The 15,403-nt window shown below is 45.0% G+C and overlaps 1 protein-coding gene across 1 annotated transcript in view; it reads right to left on the reverse strand.

Annotated features, from left to right (window-relative positions):
• Nucleotides 1-4,729: 4,729 nt before the first annotated feature.
• Nucleotides 4,730-15,403, reverse strand: part of CCN4 (cellular communication network factor 4) — a 37,989-nt gene continuing 27,315 nt past the window's right edge. Inside the window, 5 exon segments of the mRNA XM_017875138.1 lie at nt 4,730-7,049; nt 8,907-9,100; nt 13,487-13,574; nt 13,577-13,653; nt 13,656-13,742. Coding sequence (XP_017730627.1) covers nt 6,750-7,049; nt 8,907-9,100; nt 13,487-13,574; nt 13,577-13,653; nt 13,656-13,742 — 746 coding nt within the window. The 3' untranslated portion in view covers nt 4,730-6,749.

Below are 15,403 nucleotides of genomic sequence, written 5' to 3' on the forward strand. Positions count from 1 at the left end.
TCCTCCTCCACCTCTTCTTCTTCTTCTTCTTCTTCTTCTTCTTCTTCTTCTTCTTCTTTTTTTTGATGGACTCCTGCTCTGTCACCCAGGCTGGAGTGTAGTGGTGTCATCTGGGCTCCCAGCAACCTCCGCTTCCTAGGTTCAAGTGATTCTCCTACCTTAGCCTCCCAAGTAGCTGGGACTACAGGTGCACCACCATGCCTGGGTAATTTTTTTGTATTTTCGGTAGAGATGGGGTTTCGCCATGTTGGCCAGGCTGGTGAGATTTCTTCTGTATCGACAGGACCAGCATAGAGCAAAGCACATAACAGGAGACTTTTGTTAAATTAACAGATGTATACTTTCTTTAATAATATTTAGTGTGCTTTATAGATTATTTCACCTTTTTATTATTTATTTGTGAGGAGTTTTCCTTGCTTCATATAGATGAGAAAACCAAGGCTCAGAGAGAATAAATCGCTTGCCCAGTCATTTCTAAAATGGATTAGATCCCTTGCTGTCTTGTTGTCTTTTAAAACCGTTCACTGAGCACATGACTCATGCCCCCACTTATTGATGTCCTGGGATTGTGGAACATCAGTAAATTCCTGGGACTAAGACTGTGGATGCCCGTAAGGTTGTTACTGACTGTGGCGGCTGTTTGTCCCTCCATTATTACATAGTCCCACTCGGACTTAGATGACCTGCTTTTATATCTTTCATCTGGCTTTTAATTTTTCCACCTTCTCCTCTGCTGCCGGGCTGGCCTCTGCTATCAATAAGCCTACTTCGGGCAGCTTCCTCTCCCTTTTTACGGAATGGACTAAGAAATCTACATTGTTAGGGTTGTGTGAAAAACAAGAGCAGTGAGGTTTAGGCTGGAGATCTGGAGACATTCGTTCCAGAATAAAATACATGAAGCAGTGCACGGGCTTCGTGACAGCTTGTTTGTCTCCTCAGAAGTCATTTTTGCTCATTCCTACATTTAGAAAGAACCAGATTCAACTAGAATTTTTGGTTCTCTGAATACAGAGGATGCCTTTGCATTCCGATTTTGTCAGTAGGGGTGATGGAGAACACTGGCATCTCTGCAATATGCTTTTGAAAAGAAAATGCTTCATAATGAAATGCTCTGGCCATTTCCCCTAAATCCCATTTCCCCCCCAATTCAGCCACCTGATATCCTAAAAAATTGCCCTAACGTCTATACATTCATCTTAATCTGAGGCACCCACAGGACACCACGATCTAAGTTCCAATTTTGAAACCGATATGTTTCAGGATAGAGGCGTTCCTAGAAAGAATTCGTGTGACGATTATATTTTTATTGGAATGGAGCCTCCCCTTGACTTTTTATACTCTCATCATGTGTTCTGGGGTCAAGTGGATGAGAGGGATTTGGCCAAGAGGTATCAAAAGAGGCATTCACTTCATCTGCCCCAGCCATCTGCACATCTGTTCACACAGCTCAGCATATGCTGTGTGCTGTGTCGGGCTTGGGAATCATAGAGAAGTAACACACCCTTCCTGCTTTAGAGAAGCTGGGTTTTAAATCAAGTGACAGCATAACATGAAAACATAAAAAGCAAAAAATTAAGGGGCTCAGCAGTCTATGGCTGAGGTAAAAGAGCATTCAACTGAGTATAGATAGTGACACTATAACTGAGTATAGATAGTTTTCTTTACATTTGCTATTTTAAATAAGGGCTAAATAAATTAAATATACACACACACACATTGACATTAATTCTTACTGCAGCCTTGCTGATTACCCCCAGTTTATGAAGAAACTCAGCTGATAATAGATGTGTTTAGTAAGTGCTTAATGTTCTAAGTTTATTAAGTGCTTAGTATTCTAAGCTCTATTTTAAAATTTTGTATGAAATATGCATCCCACTGAGGGATAGGTACAATCATTTTCTACATCTCACAGCTGGAGAAACTGAGGCTCAGATGGGCCTAGTAAGGAAAAAAGGATATCAAGATCCATTTGAGGCCCAAAGTCAGGACTGTTTCCATTGCATCTGCACCCTTCCTTACGCTTCTTTTTCCTCCTCTTGGTTCCTAAGGCAGGTGGCAATAGATATTCCGTCCATCCATCCGATCCTTGCTTACTCAGTTCTTGACATGTGCCTGCTTCTGAGCTAGGCTCAGAGGAAGCAACTACAGTCCCTGACCTCACTCACGGTTCTCAGTCTCACTGGGGATGTAGAAAGACACTGAATATGTGAGTGAGTGAATGAATGAATGCCAAAAATTTCACTTTATATTTACATGAGGTGTCTTCCAGCCTGGATACATTGGCAGCCCTTGTCTTCTCTGAGTTCTAAACTTTGTGTTTCTAAACCCATTTCCAAACTTTTTTAGCCATTTTAATGTCACTGTATAAAGTGTCTGGGACCTCGTTTCCACCATCTGCACATTTATTGAACGTGCTCAATGCTCCATCATTGGCTCATAACAACTGCAGGTACAAGAGAAGCCACCAAATCCAGTACGTGACTTTGCCGATGGTTTATTCCCTTAAGGAGAAAAGCCTTACACAGAGAACTTGAGCAATGAGACCCTTCACACTGAGCAAACACGTTCCCCACTACACAAATCACGAGAAAAACGAGGACTGTTGTGAAACATGACAGATTGCCCAAGTGTTATTTTTCTTCTATTGGAAAATTCTAAGACGTTTCCTCATGTGTAGTTTTCAGTCACAAAACGGCAGTAGGAATATTTAAATATTAAATCACAATTTGAAAATAGATATATACATACATATACATACACACGCAGAGATACATAGTTGACAGATATGCAGGGTTATCACTGTGGCTGCTTTGCATCAAGACAAGTTTGTAAGAAGCAGTGACATAGTTCAACGTAGTAGTCAGGAGCTAGATTACTTCCCTGTAATTGCTACGGGCACACAGTGCAAGGCTAGCGAGATTACAGACAATCATATCATTTGAGTCTACTATCTTTGATAACTCTGAATCATTTTCAAAGTTAAAATTGCAGCTATTGTCAGTAAAGCGCCTGTTATAAAGGTCATGCCTTCTGATCTGGGGACAGAATAACTATGTGCAGCACAAGAAGAGATGGCTCAGGTGTCAGACTATCCTGGGTTTCCAGTCTTGGTCTGCTGTTCACTAGCTGGTAAGACCTTGAGTAAACTATTAAACTTCTGTGAGACTCAGATGATAGTGTCATTTTCTGTAGGTCTGCTGTGAAGATTAAATGAGATATGGCAGGAAAGCACCTTCCACAAAGCTTGGTGTATGCTAAGCGCTCATCAAATGCTTATAATAAGGTTTAGCAAGATTTAATTTGGTGAATTCAGATCTCCCTCCCTGTTGCACACCTAAGCACACCTGAGTAATTCACTCTAAGTACTAATGTAAATTTCCTCAGCCAAGGTTAACTAACCCGTAGGGTACCTATTCTTTGTCTCAGAACATATAGTTAACAAGGGACCAGAGAGGTGATGATCTATTTGGTCTATTTGAAGCCCCTTGTAGATATGATTCTCCAATAGGAGTCATTCAGGTCTTTTCTAGAGGCCTCTGCAAGAGCAAGGGCTGATAGAATAAGCTGGTGTTTGGGCTCTAACTTTTTGGGGGCTGACTTCTCAGAAAATCTGAGTCCCACATGTTCCATTTATGAAATAGTGAAGAGACGCATACTCAAAATTGCTGTAACAATTAAATAAGATAATGAACAACTTAGCATAGTGCTTGGCACCGAGTAAACACTCAATCAATGGAGATTTTTTCCATTATATGTATTATTCTTCATTTTTATTGAATCCGGCCACACCATTGCAGGGAAATTCTGACTTAGAAAGAGCTTCATTACATTGGATCCAAATTTCCTTCTCCATGACTTCAACCCACGGGTCTGAGACTTGCCCTCTGGGCTCTGCATAAGATAGTTCCATTTCTCAAAACCAGTGGCGACTGGGTTATTCTGACCACCTTCTTCCACCCATTGCCAGAATAATCCCTAGTTTCTCCAACCCGACTTCCTATGATCTTTGAAAGCTAAGTTCAGTTTCCCAAACTGAGATGCAAATTCAGTAAGAACCTAGCTCTTGGGTTTTCACTGAATTTTTTTTTTTTTTTTTTTTTTTTTTTTTTTTTGAGACGGAGTCTGGCTCTGTCGCCCAGGCTGGAGTGCAGTGGCGGGATCTCAGCTCACTGCAAGCTCCGCCTCCCAGGTTTTTTACGCCATTCTCCTGCCTCAGCCTCCCGAGTAGCTGGGACTACAGGCGGCCGCCACCTCGTCCGGCTAGTTTTTTGTTTTTTTGTTTTTTTGTATTTTTTAGTAGAGACGGGGTTTCACCATGTTAGCCAGGATGGTCTCGATCTCCTGACCTTGTGATCCGTCCGTCTTGGCCTCCCAAAGTGCTGGGATTACAGGCTTGAGCCACCGCGCCCGGCCTTCACTAAATTTCAAATGGAGTGAGCTGTTATCCAGCCTTGTAATTTGTAGATGGCAGGTGTTTTCACTCTAAGAAAATCTAATATGATTCACACTGACTTACAGAAGAGATCATTCATGGGGTGAATTCTCTTTATACAAGAGTTCTTGTATATGCATATACAAATATATGTATATATACACACACATTTCTTTAAAATATTAAATGTCTTTTTTTGCTAAGGCACTTAATATAAAATTTTGACTGTTAAAATTATGTTTTCGTGTAGCTTTGGAAGAAGAGAGCTTCGAATAAAAGTAGGAACACATGCACAGCTTCCCGTATTCATCAAGTATTTAATGAGCACCACTGTATGACTTGCACTGGACTAGGTTTTGGGGAGGTCATACTAAGGAGGACATATTCCCAGTCCTTTTCCTGTTTAGGAATCTCTCTGCACACTGCACAGAATTCCCTGTGAATAACTACACAACACTCGATATGCAGCATTGGGTAAACAGAATCATCTTTTAAATGTGTGATGAGAGCTGGTTCTGATGGGAAAGAGGGGAGAAGCTATAGGGGATTTGTGAATTTTTGTGTGTCCCATGATTTTTTGATGCTTAAGAGCCTAAATTATCAGAAAATCAGATATTCTTGTCTTTTAAAAAGGAACTAGAAAGGCAATAAGAGGGAAAAATGGCAGTGAAAAAAAGCCACTTATTCCAGTATGTTTTCCTATTTTCCTATTCTGACACATCTGGAAGCTCTAAAAAAAAGGGCGAAAATATGGGTTATAAAGACAGTCCAATTTCTATCTGAATCCTACTTTCCCACTCACCAACTGGGTGACTCTGGTCGAGTTTTCTCACCTCTATGAGCTTCCATTTCACATTTGTAAGGACAGAAATAATAATGGGAACTTCTCAACACTGTCGAGAAGATTCAGTGAGCTAATATATGCAAAGCACTGAAAGCAACGTCTGGCACAGAAAAGGCCCTAAATAAAAGAATTCTAACAGTAAATATTATATTTTACTAATACAATAAATAATAGCCTGATATTCATTAACAATAACCTTTTTCTTTTAGCTTCAACCTCTTCAGGTTTAAACCTTTGTTAAGTCTATTTCTGTTTCTAAACAACTGGTAAACTTCTATCTTCATACCAGGAAACTGGCCATTTGGTCAGCAGAACCAAAGGCTGTTAAATGAGTCTGTGCAATAGATGTGCCCTGAGCACGGGGGCCCTTGGACTACCACAGCTTCCAGCTCTAGAGGCCACCCCAGGCTGCTACCAAGTGGACCCACTTCTTGGTTTGACCCACACCCCTACCTGAACCTGTCTTGGTCATTTCAGTGGGTCTGGCATGGTCTGCAGCTGGATCTGTCAAGGCTCTGTAAGAGTAGAGGAATGTTCCAGGGCACCACTCTCAGGGGCCAGACAGGCCAGTCCAGAGGCCTTACCAATTCCTATGAGCCCCAAGCCGGACAAGGGAGAAGATTCAAGGAAGAGCCTGGCCAAGTACCCAAAGCCCTGACATTCGGCAGCTGATTCAGTGTGAGAGTCAATTGGTCCTTCTGAAATGGGCTGACCTTGTCCTGTCTCTGCAGTATTAACTGGGGGCTTTTCCCATCAATAAGAATGTTTATCAAATTTTATTTCTGACTGGGATAAACCTAACCTGTACCCTTCACAGTGTAGGGTTGAAGAGAAACTTAACCTCAACAATGCCCAGGTTAATGGATACAACTTTCCATTAAAAATCAAAATCAAGCAACTATTCACCTCACTTGGCAAATGTTCGATGACCTTGAGGTGCACACATATTTGGAATCAGGATAGTTTTGGTGTGTTGACGTCAGAATTACCCATTACAGTACCTCTTGGCAGGCTACAAATAACAGATTATTCTATTGTTCCAAATTCCATCTATCCATCTGAATGGACCCAAAGAGTCTTGTGGTTTGGCATCTAAAGAAGAAATTGGTGATATTAGAAGTCTACCTGATTCAATTTCTTGGGATTTAGGCAAGATCCAGCAGGACTTCTAGTGACTTGGAAAGGCTGGATCAGGCTTGGGTATAGTCCAGAACAGCTAGAGACAGGCATTTTTCTTTAGAGTAGGTGCTGAATGATGTCAAGGAGAAAACTCATAGTATGGGCCTGAGCAGCACCATCATGGGTCTTTTGGGTGGTTAGAGACAGAAAAGGAGGCCAAGGGTCCAGATCAGGGTAACTAGGAATGAGTAGGAAATTGACAAAATAAGGCTCAATGGTGAAAAGTTATTGACCATAGGGCTGACTGCTTCACAGGCATTGGGTCAGTCTCCAAGACCCAAGATTTGTGCCTGCCTAGTTGGCAATTTCTGAGAAGTCAGGATAGGATTCCAAGTCAGCAAAGATGTCATTGGGATTCCTACAGCTCAGGTTGCAGAAGCAGGCATTAATCCATAGGACCTGGCGGGAGAAGCCAAGCCCATCAGGACACTGGAAGGACACATTGATGGTCTTGGACTTGTAGGGGATGCAGCACCTGCTGTCCATGCAAACTCCACAGTATTTGGGTTGATAGGAGCGTGTGCTGATGCAGCCAGCGAGGGTGAAGTTCATGGATGCCTCTGGCTGGTACACAGCCAGACACTTCTTCCCTTCCTGAAGGAAAGGAAAGGCGCTTTCAGTGGGGGTGCTCAGACAATGGACAATCACCTTCTTCCCCTGAGTCCCGTTTTTCCCTCCTCACTATGTGGGAGCATTCCACCTTACTTTCAGCTTCACAGCATCCTCAAGCAAGGAGGGACAGCAACAAACACAGTGAGATCCAGTGTACTGCACAGAGGTAAATGGAGAACCACAGAGGAACATGTCTTGTTTGGGTTGTATCTCACAGCCTGCATTTTTGTATCTCTTTTGTCCTGCATTTTTGTCTTGCCTATGGCCATTCATCGTGGTTTCACCAACATGGGGAGCCTGTGTAGCTCCTTCATCCAAGCAAGTTCCCCTGTCTAGCTAGTGGCAGAACTGGCATCGGGACTCCATGCTCAGGGGACATGCTTTGCCCTAACTTCCCTGCCCACCTTTGCCTCTCGTGGTCTTTCACACACACCTTTAATATGCAATGTATTCAAATGAATTTACATTATTAAAAGGTAACTCTACCTTCCACTGGGCTATGGGCCACTTGAGATTTGCTGTTCTTTCTGTGTCTCTGTGGTATAATTCCATGCATAGTACAGAGTAGGCACAGAGTAAACCCATTGGATTAAGGGTTCTCAGGGTCTACTGTGTACAGCACCATGTGATCTAGGCTGCATGGCGGCATGAAGCTTGCCCAATTTGGGAAACCCTCTGAGGGTACATAATTCTGGAAAAAAAATTGGTTAGAAATCAAAATTGGCTTGGACTTGCATTATCTGGTCCAGTAATGGTAGAGCCATCTCACTCAGCTTAGGACCTTTGCTCTAATTCTTCTGCAGTTGGTACATTTTCCACGTATGTTTTCAGTTAAGAGATGTCTATGGAATGCTTACTGTATACCAAGTGCAGAAAATACAAAAGCTAGTATTACAGAGAAAAATAATCAGAGAGGAAGAAGAAGAAAGAAGAGGAGAAGAAGGAGAAGGAAGAAGAAAAATGGATCCAGTTGATCAATATGTAGATGACTGGAGAAGGTGTCTAGGGGATGAGCAGTGATGTTGGATGTCTGAAGAGGATCACAGGGAGCTGTGCTGCTTGTTTTACACCAGAGGCAACCCTGGCCTCAACATCCCTAAGAAACCATCAGCATTCCAAAAATGGAATAACTATTGAATTTTTTGTTTTTTTGCTTTGATTTTGATGTGACAAAAGGCTGACCACTCCTAAGGCATGAGTGAGGGAGACTTGAATTAGATAAATCAGATCCACTTTTAACTCTGAAGCTGGGGCTCAAGCTAATGTGGCCCAATTTTCTTTGATGCTTTATTTTAATTATCTTGGACTCTTAAAGCTGAAAGGGATTTCAGAAATCAACTCCAATATCTTAATGATGAGGGAATGGGGGCTCAGTGATGAGCAGAGATTGGCCACAGTCACATGCAATTAATGCAAGTAGACATTTGACTCTAGGGGTCATGAGCCTCATTTAGTGCTCCCTATATCACCCAGTGTGGCTGCTCTGTGTGAGTGGGTTGGCATGGGAGTGAAGGGAGGATAGAAATTGGTAAGGATCCCTCAGAATCATTATAGAAGACCACTCCTGAGGGTCCCTGAGGTTTTCCTGGAGTGATCCTGATTCTAATAATATGATGCCCACCAAAGCTTCCATTGAGTGAAATTCACAGTGCACCAATCTGGTGACCTGCATTATCCCAAAATAGCTGTTACACTAGATCTACTAAGTGAGCTTAACTGCTCCCACTTTACAATATTCTCACTTTACAAATGCTTCCCACGAGGAAGTTCAGGAGCCAGACTCAAACCCGGATTTGTCTGCTTGTGAAGTCCAGACGTCCACCCCTGCTCTGGACCCACCTTAATGAGTGTACGGATGTCCACATCGCATGGCCGCAGGTTGCAGAGGCGGCTTTCTTGCTCAGGCCAGCACTGGGCATTAACATTGGAGATCCGAGTGGAGACCCCCAAGCCGCAGCTGGTGGAACAAGGGCTCCAGGGGCTTGTGTAGGCTATACAGTTCCTGTGCCACGGCTCTATCTCACCCACAGCATCTGTGTGTGGGGACCAGAATCTGCATGAGTCTACAACTCCCACCAGCCCCCAACCCTCACCTTCACCACACTAAGGTCTGGGGTCCCCAGAACTCAGAGGAACAGAGATAAATTGGCTGTCCCTCCCCACAGGACAGCAAGTTGGCTTCTAACCAGCAAAGGTACCCAGGGAGTGGAGGACATGTTCTGAGCTCCTTGTATTTTTCTGATCAAGAGAGGCAGTGTGGAAGCATGGGAGGAAACCCATCTTTAGAGACAGGTGGACCCAAGTTCAAATTCTGCTCTACCACCTACAAGCTGTGTGATCTTAGATAACCCACCCTGGGCCTGTCTCCCTATTAGAACAATAACAGCTGCCTATGGGGCTGGCAACACAATAATAGGGCTTAGATTTTTACTGAGTATGCATCAAACATCTTGCTAGGTGCTGGGAATAGGACTTATTTTATTATTGTTACTATTATTTGAGACGGAGTTGCTCAGGCTGGAGTGCAATGGCGCGATTTTGGCCCACCGCAACCTCTGCATTCTGGGCTTTAAGTTATTCTCCTGTTTATCCTCCTAAGTAGTTGGGATTACAGGCATGGGCCACCATGCCCAGCTAACTTTGTATTTTTGGTAGAGGTGAGGTTTCACCATGTTGGTCGGGCTGGTCTCAAACTCCTGAGCTTAGGTGATCTGCCCACCTCGGCCTCCCAAAGTGTTGAGATTACAGGTATGAGCCACCACACCTGGCCGGAAATAAGACTTTTAAAAGACGTTCTCCTGCCTCTGCAGAGATAAAGTTTACTTGGAGGAAGTTCAAAGGCAAGTAGCTACATCCTAGCACCTAACATTTTGTTTCAGTGATGCTGAGGGCGTAATGGCTAAGAGGGCATACAGGCTTCTTTGGGAGGCCAAGACAGGTGGATCACTTGAGGTCAGGAGTTTTGAGACTAGCCTGGCCAACATGGTGAAACCCCATCTCTACTAAAAAATACATGAACCAGCCGGGTGTGGTGGCATGTGCCTGTAATCCCAGCTACTCAGGAGGTTCAGTCACAAGAATTGCTTGCATCTGGAAGGCAGAGGTTTCAGTGAGCTGTGATCACACCCCTGCACTCCAGCCTGGTCTAAAAAGCAAGACTCTGTTCAAAAAAAAAAAAACAAAACAAAAAAAAAAACGGAAAAAGAGGACATACAGGCTTCAACTGGCAGCACTGCTACTTGCTGGCTATGTAATTTCCAATAAGCTAGCTCACACCTCCTTGCCTCAGGATCCCCACCTGCAGATGAGGTTGGCTATAGCATCTCTTTCCCGTACTGTGATAGAAAAGACAACTTTATGCCTATGAAAGCACCCAAGCTGTCCCTGGCCTTTAGTAAGCTAAAGCCCTTAGTTAATGTGAGTCTGTGTGGTCATTTGACTACCAGCCAACTCAACTACCCACTCTTGGATGGTCCTATTGATGCACGTATCTCCCGCATCTAGAAGATGGTAGGTGCTCTCTAACCATCTGAAAAATGGAAAACGGTAGTGAGCTCAAGACCAAAGCAGGTTAAAAGCTGTTAAGAAAGAGAACTGCCCACAGAAAGATGGAACAAGATGCAGAGGAGAGGAGGCCTGTCCCATCCAAACACACATGTGCATGAGGAGAGGAGGGAACAGGCAGAGAGGGAAGGGATGGAAAGACAGATGGAAGCTCAGAGAAAAGAGAGAAAGAAGGAGAGGAGGAGAGAGAAAAAGAGTTTGTGTGTGAGAGAAAGAAACAGAGGGAAGGTAATAAAAGTAATAAAAAGAATGAAGGGAGGGAAAGAGAGGGGAAAAGATAAACACAGAAAAGAAAAGAAATGTGACCAGGATTAGGAGAAAGAGGAAAGGTAAGTCAGTTTCTCCAAGCTTATAGGTGTGCAGAGAATATTGATGAACGAATGCAGGAATCACTGAGTGAGAGAGGGAGAGGCTTGAAATGGGAGGCATCCAAGGACAGGAGGGGCAGGGCTGGCAGGAATTGGAGCTTGGGAGGCAGTGGGGAGGGATTTGCCCAGGAGGATAAAAGCTTTGGTTTTTTGGTCGCCTCTGCTAGGCAGGGGCTCTTCTTGTGCTCAGTCAGAACGGAGTCACTGGGCCACACACAATGGACAGACAGCTTCTGCTTCCCTGCTTCCCCTGTGACCCTCAATGGGCCCTGCTGGGGAGGTGGTGGTGGGACAGCTGCCTTGCTGCCCTGGGGCTGCTGGGGACAAAACTGTCCTCCACGCCTCCTCCTATCCACACAGGACTGCTTCTCCACCTGGCAATTTTGTCTCTTAGGGTGCATTTGGCAATGTCTGGAGGTGATTTTGATTGTCACACCTCTGAGGGAGAGGGTGCTACTGGCATCTAGTGGGTAGAGCCCAGGGATTAGATTGCTGGGATTTAGTAGCCATGCATTAGATTGCTACTAAACATCCTCCAATGCACATGACACCTCCACCACAAAGAATTCTCTCATCCAAGATGTTGACAGTGCCGAGCTTGAGAAGTCCTGCCCCACAATCGTACCTGAGCAGTCTTCAGCATCTATAATTAAAAAAAAAAAAAACCACCAATACCCTTAGAACTCTCACTCTATTGCCATTTTTCCACTGCTCTCTGCTGCTTGCCTGGTAAGCATTTTCCTCTAGAAATGTCCTCATCTGCTGCCTGCCATGGCATCAGATGCTCCTGGTTTTCTTCATACATCCCAACCCTTCTCTTGATTTCCCCACGCCTCCTCTTATCCTTTTCACCCTTCAAATGTCAGCATTCCCAGACCTCTGCCTCAGGCCCCGTCTGTCTCACTCTGCATGTTATCCTCAGGCCATCCCAGCCATCACCACCAGCAGCTCCAAGCAGATGACTTCAGAGCTCTCCTATTTCCTCTCCTTCCTCCTCATAAAGAGAAACTGGAATCTCCTCTTAAGATCCCGTGGACAGGGCACTCTGCCTTAAATTCAGTCTGTTTCAAACTAAGTAGATCTCCCTTGGCCCGAATGTGCTCCTTCTCTTGTATTTGATCCTAGGCAATGGTAAGCCCCGGGAGTCAGCCTCTGGCTCTCTTTCTTCTTCACCCCATGCATTAAATTGGCATTAAGACCTTCAGTCTCACTGAAGAAATGCCTCTTGTGCCTGTTCCTTCTTCGCTGCCTCTACTCCCACTACCCTAGTTCAGATCCTTATTAGCCCATCCATCTATCCACCCACCCATCCATCCATCCATCCACCCATCCGCCATCCATCTATTAACTGATCCATCCATCATTCACCTATTTGCCCATCATCTTATCAATCCCAATTATCCATTTTATTTATAGCATCATCTATCTATTCATTCATCATTTATCAATTCATCGCCATTCATCTATCGCATGCATTCATCCATGCTGTTCCATCATTTAACTTATTTATCCATCTATCCATCATCCATCCATGCCATCCATGTCCATCCGATCCATCATCCATCCATCTATCCTACATCCCATCTATTATCATCTACCATCCCTCTACCACACCCCATTATTTATACACCTATCCACTCATTACTGTCTGTCAAACTCATATCGCACCCATCTATCATACATCCAGCCTATCTATTATCCATCCATGCCTATTAATCCCACCCATCATCATACATCCATCCCATCCATTCATCTATCGCACAACTCATCCATGCTTTTATACATCCATGTATCTATTTAATCCATGCCCATCTCTTCACCCCAATAATTCCATACCACACCACCCTATCTATCATCCATCTATTTATTCATCCATCCATCTTACGTCACGCCACGCAGTATGAAACATTAAACTGGTACATGCTAAGTGTATGTCACTGAGCTAGATCACAGTAAGCAGCAGTGAAACAATGCCCCCTCCGCCACCCTCGCTTTCCAGGGCTTCCTCTTGTCGGTTTACCTGGCCTGAATCTCAACCCTGCCCACCCATTCTTCATAGCAAGGGGTGAAGCCCAAGTCATCATGAAGCTTCTAGCTAAGACGCCCATCTCCTCTGATGCTCAGGCTCCTCATCCTCAGGTAGCCGCACCACACCTACCCTTGTTAGCCCTTCTTTCCACCACCCATACCCTAACGCTTTAGTAGGATAAAATGATTGCACTTTAGGGCTTTTAGACTTTTAGGCTTTACAAAGCATCCCTCAGTTTATGCTGGAGGTCCCATAGGACTGACTAGACAGACAGGATTATTTTCTGTTTTACAGATGGGCAGTACGGTCTCAGGGGAGGTATGACTTTCTCAAGGTCACAAAGCTAGTAACGTATGGACCCGGAAATGAGTCATTCTATGTGGTCAGAGCTCCAGGAGAGTCGCCACTAACCCATTTGTATGGGTCCCGCCCCCAGGCCCACGCGGGCCCACACCCACCGAAGGCTCCTGTGTCACGAGTGGCGGTCTTGCGTGGCCCTGGCGTCGTCCCTCAACACACCACTGTCCAGCAGTGGCCGGGTATGGCTCACAGCGCCGGCGGTGGCACCAGAGACGCGGGGGCGGCACTCGAGGCACAGGCGGTGTGCAGCCCACCGCACCGTCGAGCATGTGCAGTTGTACTTGCAGTTAGGCTGGAGGACTGCCATTGCTTGTAGCGCTACCCCATCCAGGACGCAGCCTACACCGACCACCTCTGCAAACACAGGCTGCGGGTCAGGTCCAGTGGCCTTGATGCCCCTGGCTGGCCCAGCTGCCTTTATAGGGGCTCCATGTGGACCACACCCCAATCCCTGGGATGGCTACCAGCATGGGGGAGGAACAGAGGCACAAAGGCAAAGGCAGGGAGGTGTGAGAGTGCACAGGGCAGGGCTGAGTGTTTTGTGGGACTTCAGCAGAGGGAGTGCGGGAGTTCCTTTATAGCTTCAGCCAGCACCTAGGGAGTGGAAGGATGCAGGATCCCGAGGGACTCGGGTGGCTTGCTGCCTGCAGGGTCCCCAGCACCAGGCACAAAGCCTGGTACTGACAAATACCTGCCGTTAGGGCTCATGGTTCTGAAGGTGACCGACTTGTAAAGAAAAGCCAGAACACTTCCAAACACGTGTTCCATTCATTCCGTACACATTTATGGAGCCTTCCAGGTGCTGGGGACTCAATAGTGGACGAAACAGACAAAAGTCATGCCCTCAAAGAGCTTATGCTGTGGAAAGGTCATATGGAATGTTGGTGGTCACAAGTGTCCGGGAGAAAAGTGGAGCAGGGAGGGGGAGTTGGGAGTGGGGAGACAGTTGCAAATTTATTAATAACCCTTTCCCTGTTTAGAAAAAAAGTTCAGCTAGCTGCCAGAGCTCATTTAATTTTATATAAACATGCTTTTGAGGTTGAAGCAAATCTGACTGATTTTCGATGTAAAACAAAATAGAAAACTGTTTCTTGGAGTTCTTTCTAAACAGAACTAACATCAGAATTGTCTGAATCATCAGAATAATCTATTTCAGAAAAATCAGATTCATCAAGTGAATCCCGGCCAACTGTTGAAGAACAATTATGTGTAGGAATGCTAGGTTTTCTAGGATTTGACATTTTCAATGATCGAGAATTACGACATTTTGTAAATGGAAAGACCACTACTAAAAACACAATGCTGTAAATAGATTGATATCTTTTGTTTTTCAAAGTTGGTATTCCAGAATGATGTGAATAGAATAATAAAAGTGAGATATTTTGTGGCAAAGTTATTTTGGGGTAAATGCTGCAGCCTCTAGTGCTGCTGGTGAGTATTCTCAGTGCAAAAAGGAATAGGGTTACATTACATGGATGGGGAAGGCCTCACTGGGTGAGGATGCTCAGAAAACCTGAAGGGGTTGAGGAAGTAAGCCCACCCAGGGGTTGGAGGAGGAGTTTTCCAGGTAGCGAGGGGCCCACTTAAGTGAAAAGACCTGGGCTGGGAGCAAGCCTGGGCTGTGGGAGAGGTCTGAGGAGGGGAGACAAGAAGGAAAAGAGAAGGAGAGGAGGTCAGAGAAGGCTTCTTTGTAGGCTCAGAGGAAGGTGCAAAGCTGTTAGAGCCTAGCACATAGTAGGTGCTCAGTAAGAAACTGCTGAATGAATGACAGAAAGTATGCTTTGCAAGAACACTCATGGCGCTGAGTTGAGGACAGATCAGAGGGCAAAGGTAGCATGGGGGACCACCCTGAGACCCAGGTGAGAGGGAGCAGTCTGAAGCCAGAAAGAGAAGAGCTCGGCTTCCAGACAGATTTTGAAGGACAGCTGCCAGGACTTGCTGACAGAGGGGCTGTGCAGGGGAGAGGAGAGGAGTCAAGAAGGAAGAAGATGCTCTGTCATCCTTGGACAAGCAGG

This window comes from Rhinopithecus bieti, unplaced genomic scaffold (genome assembly GCF_001698545.2).
Source record: "Rhinopithecus bieti isolate Rb0 unplaced genomic scaffold, ASM169854v2 scaffold_7212, whole genome shotgun sequence".
NCBI lineage: Eukaryota > Metazoa > Chordata > Mammalia > Primates > Cercopithecidae > Rhinopithecus > Rhinopithecus bieti.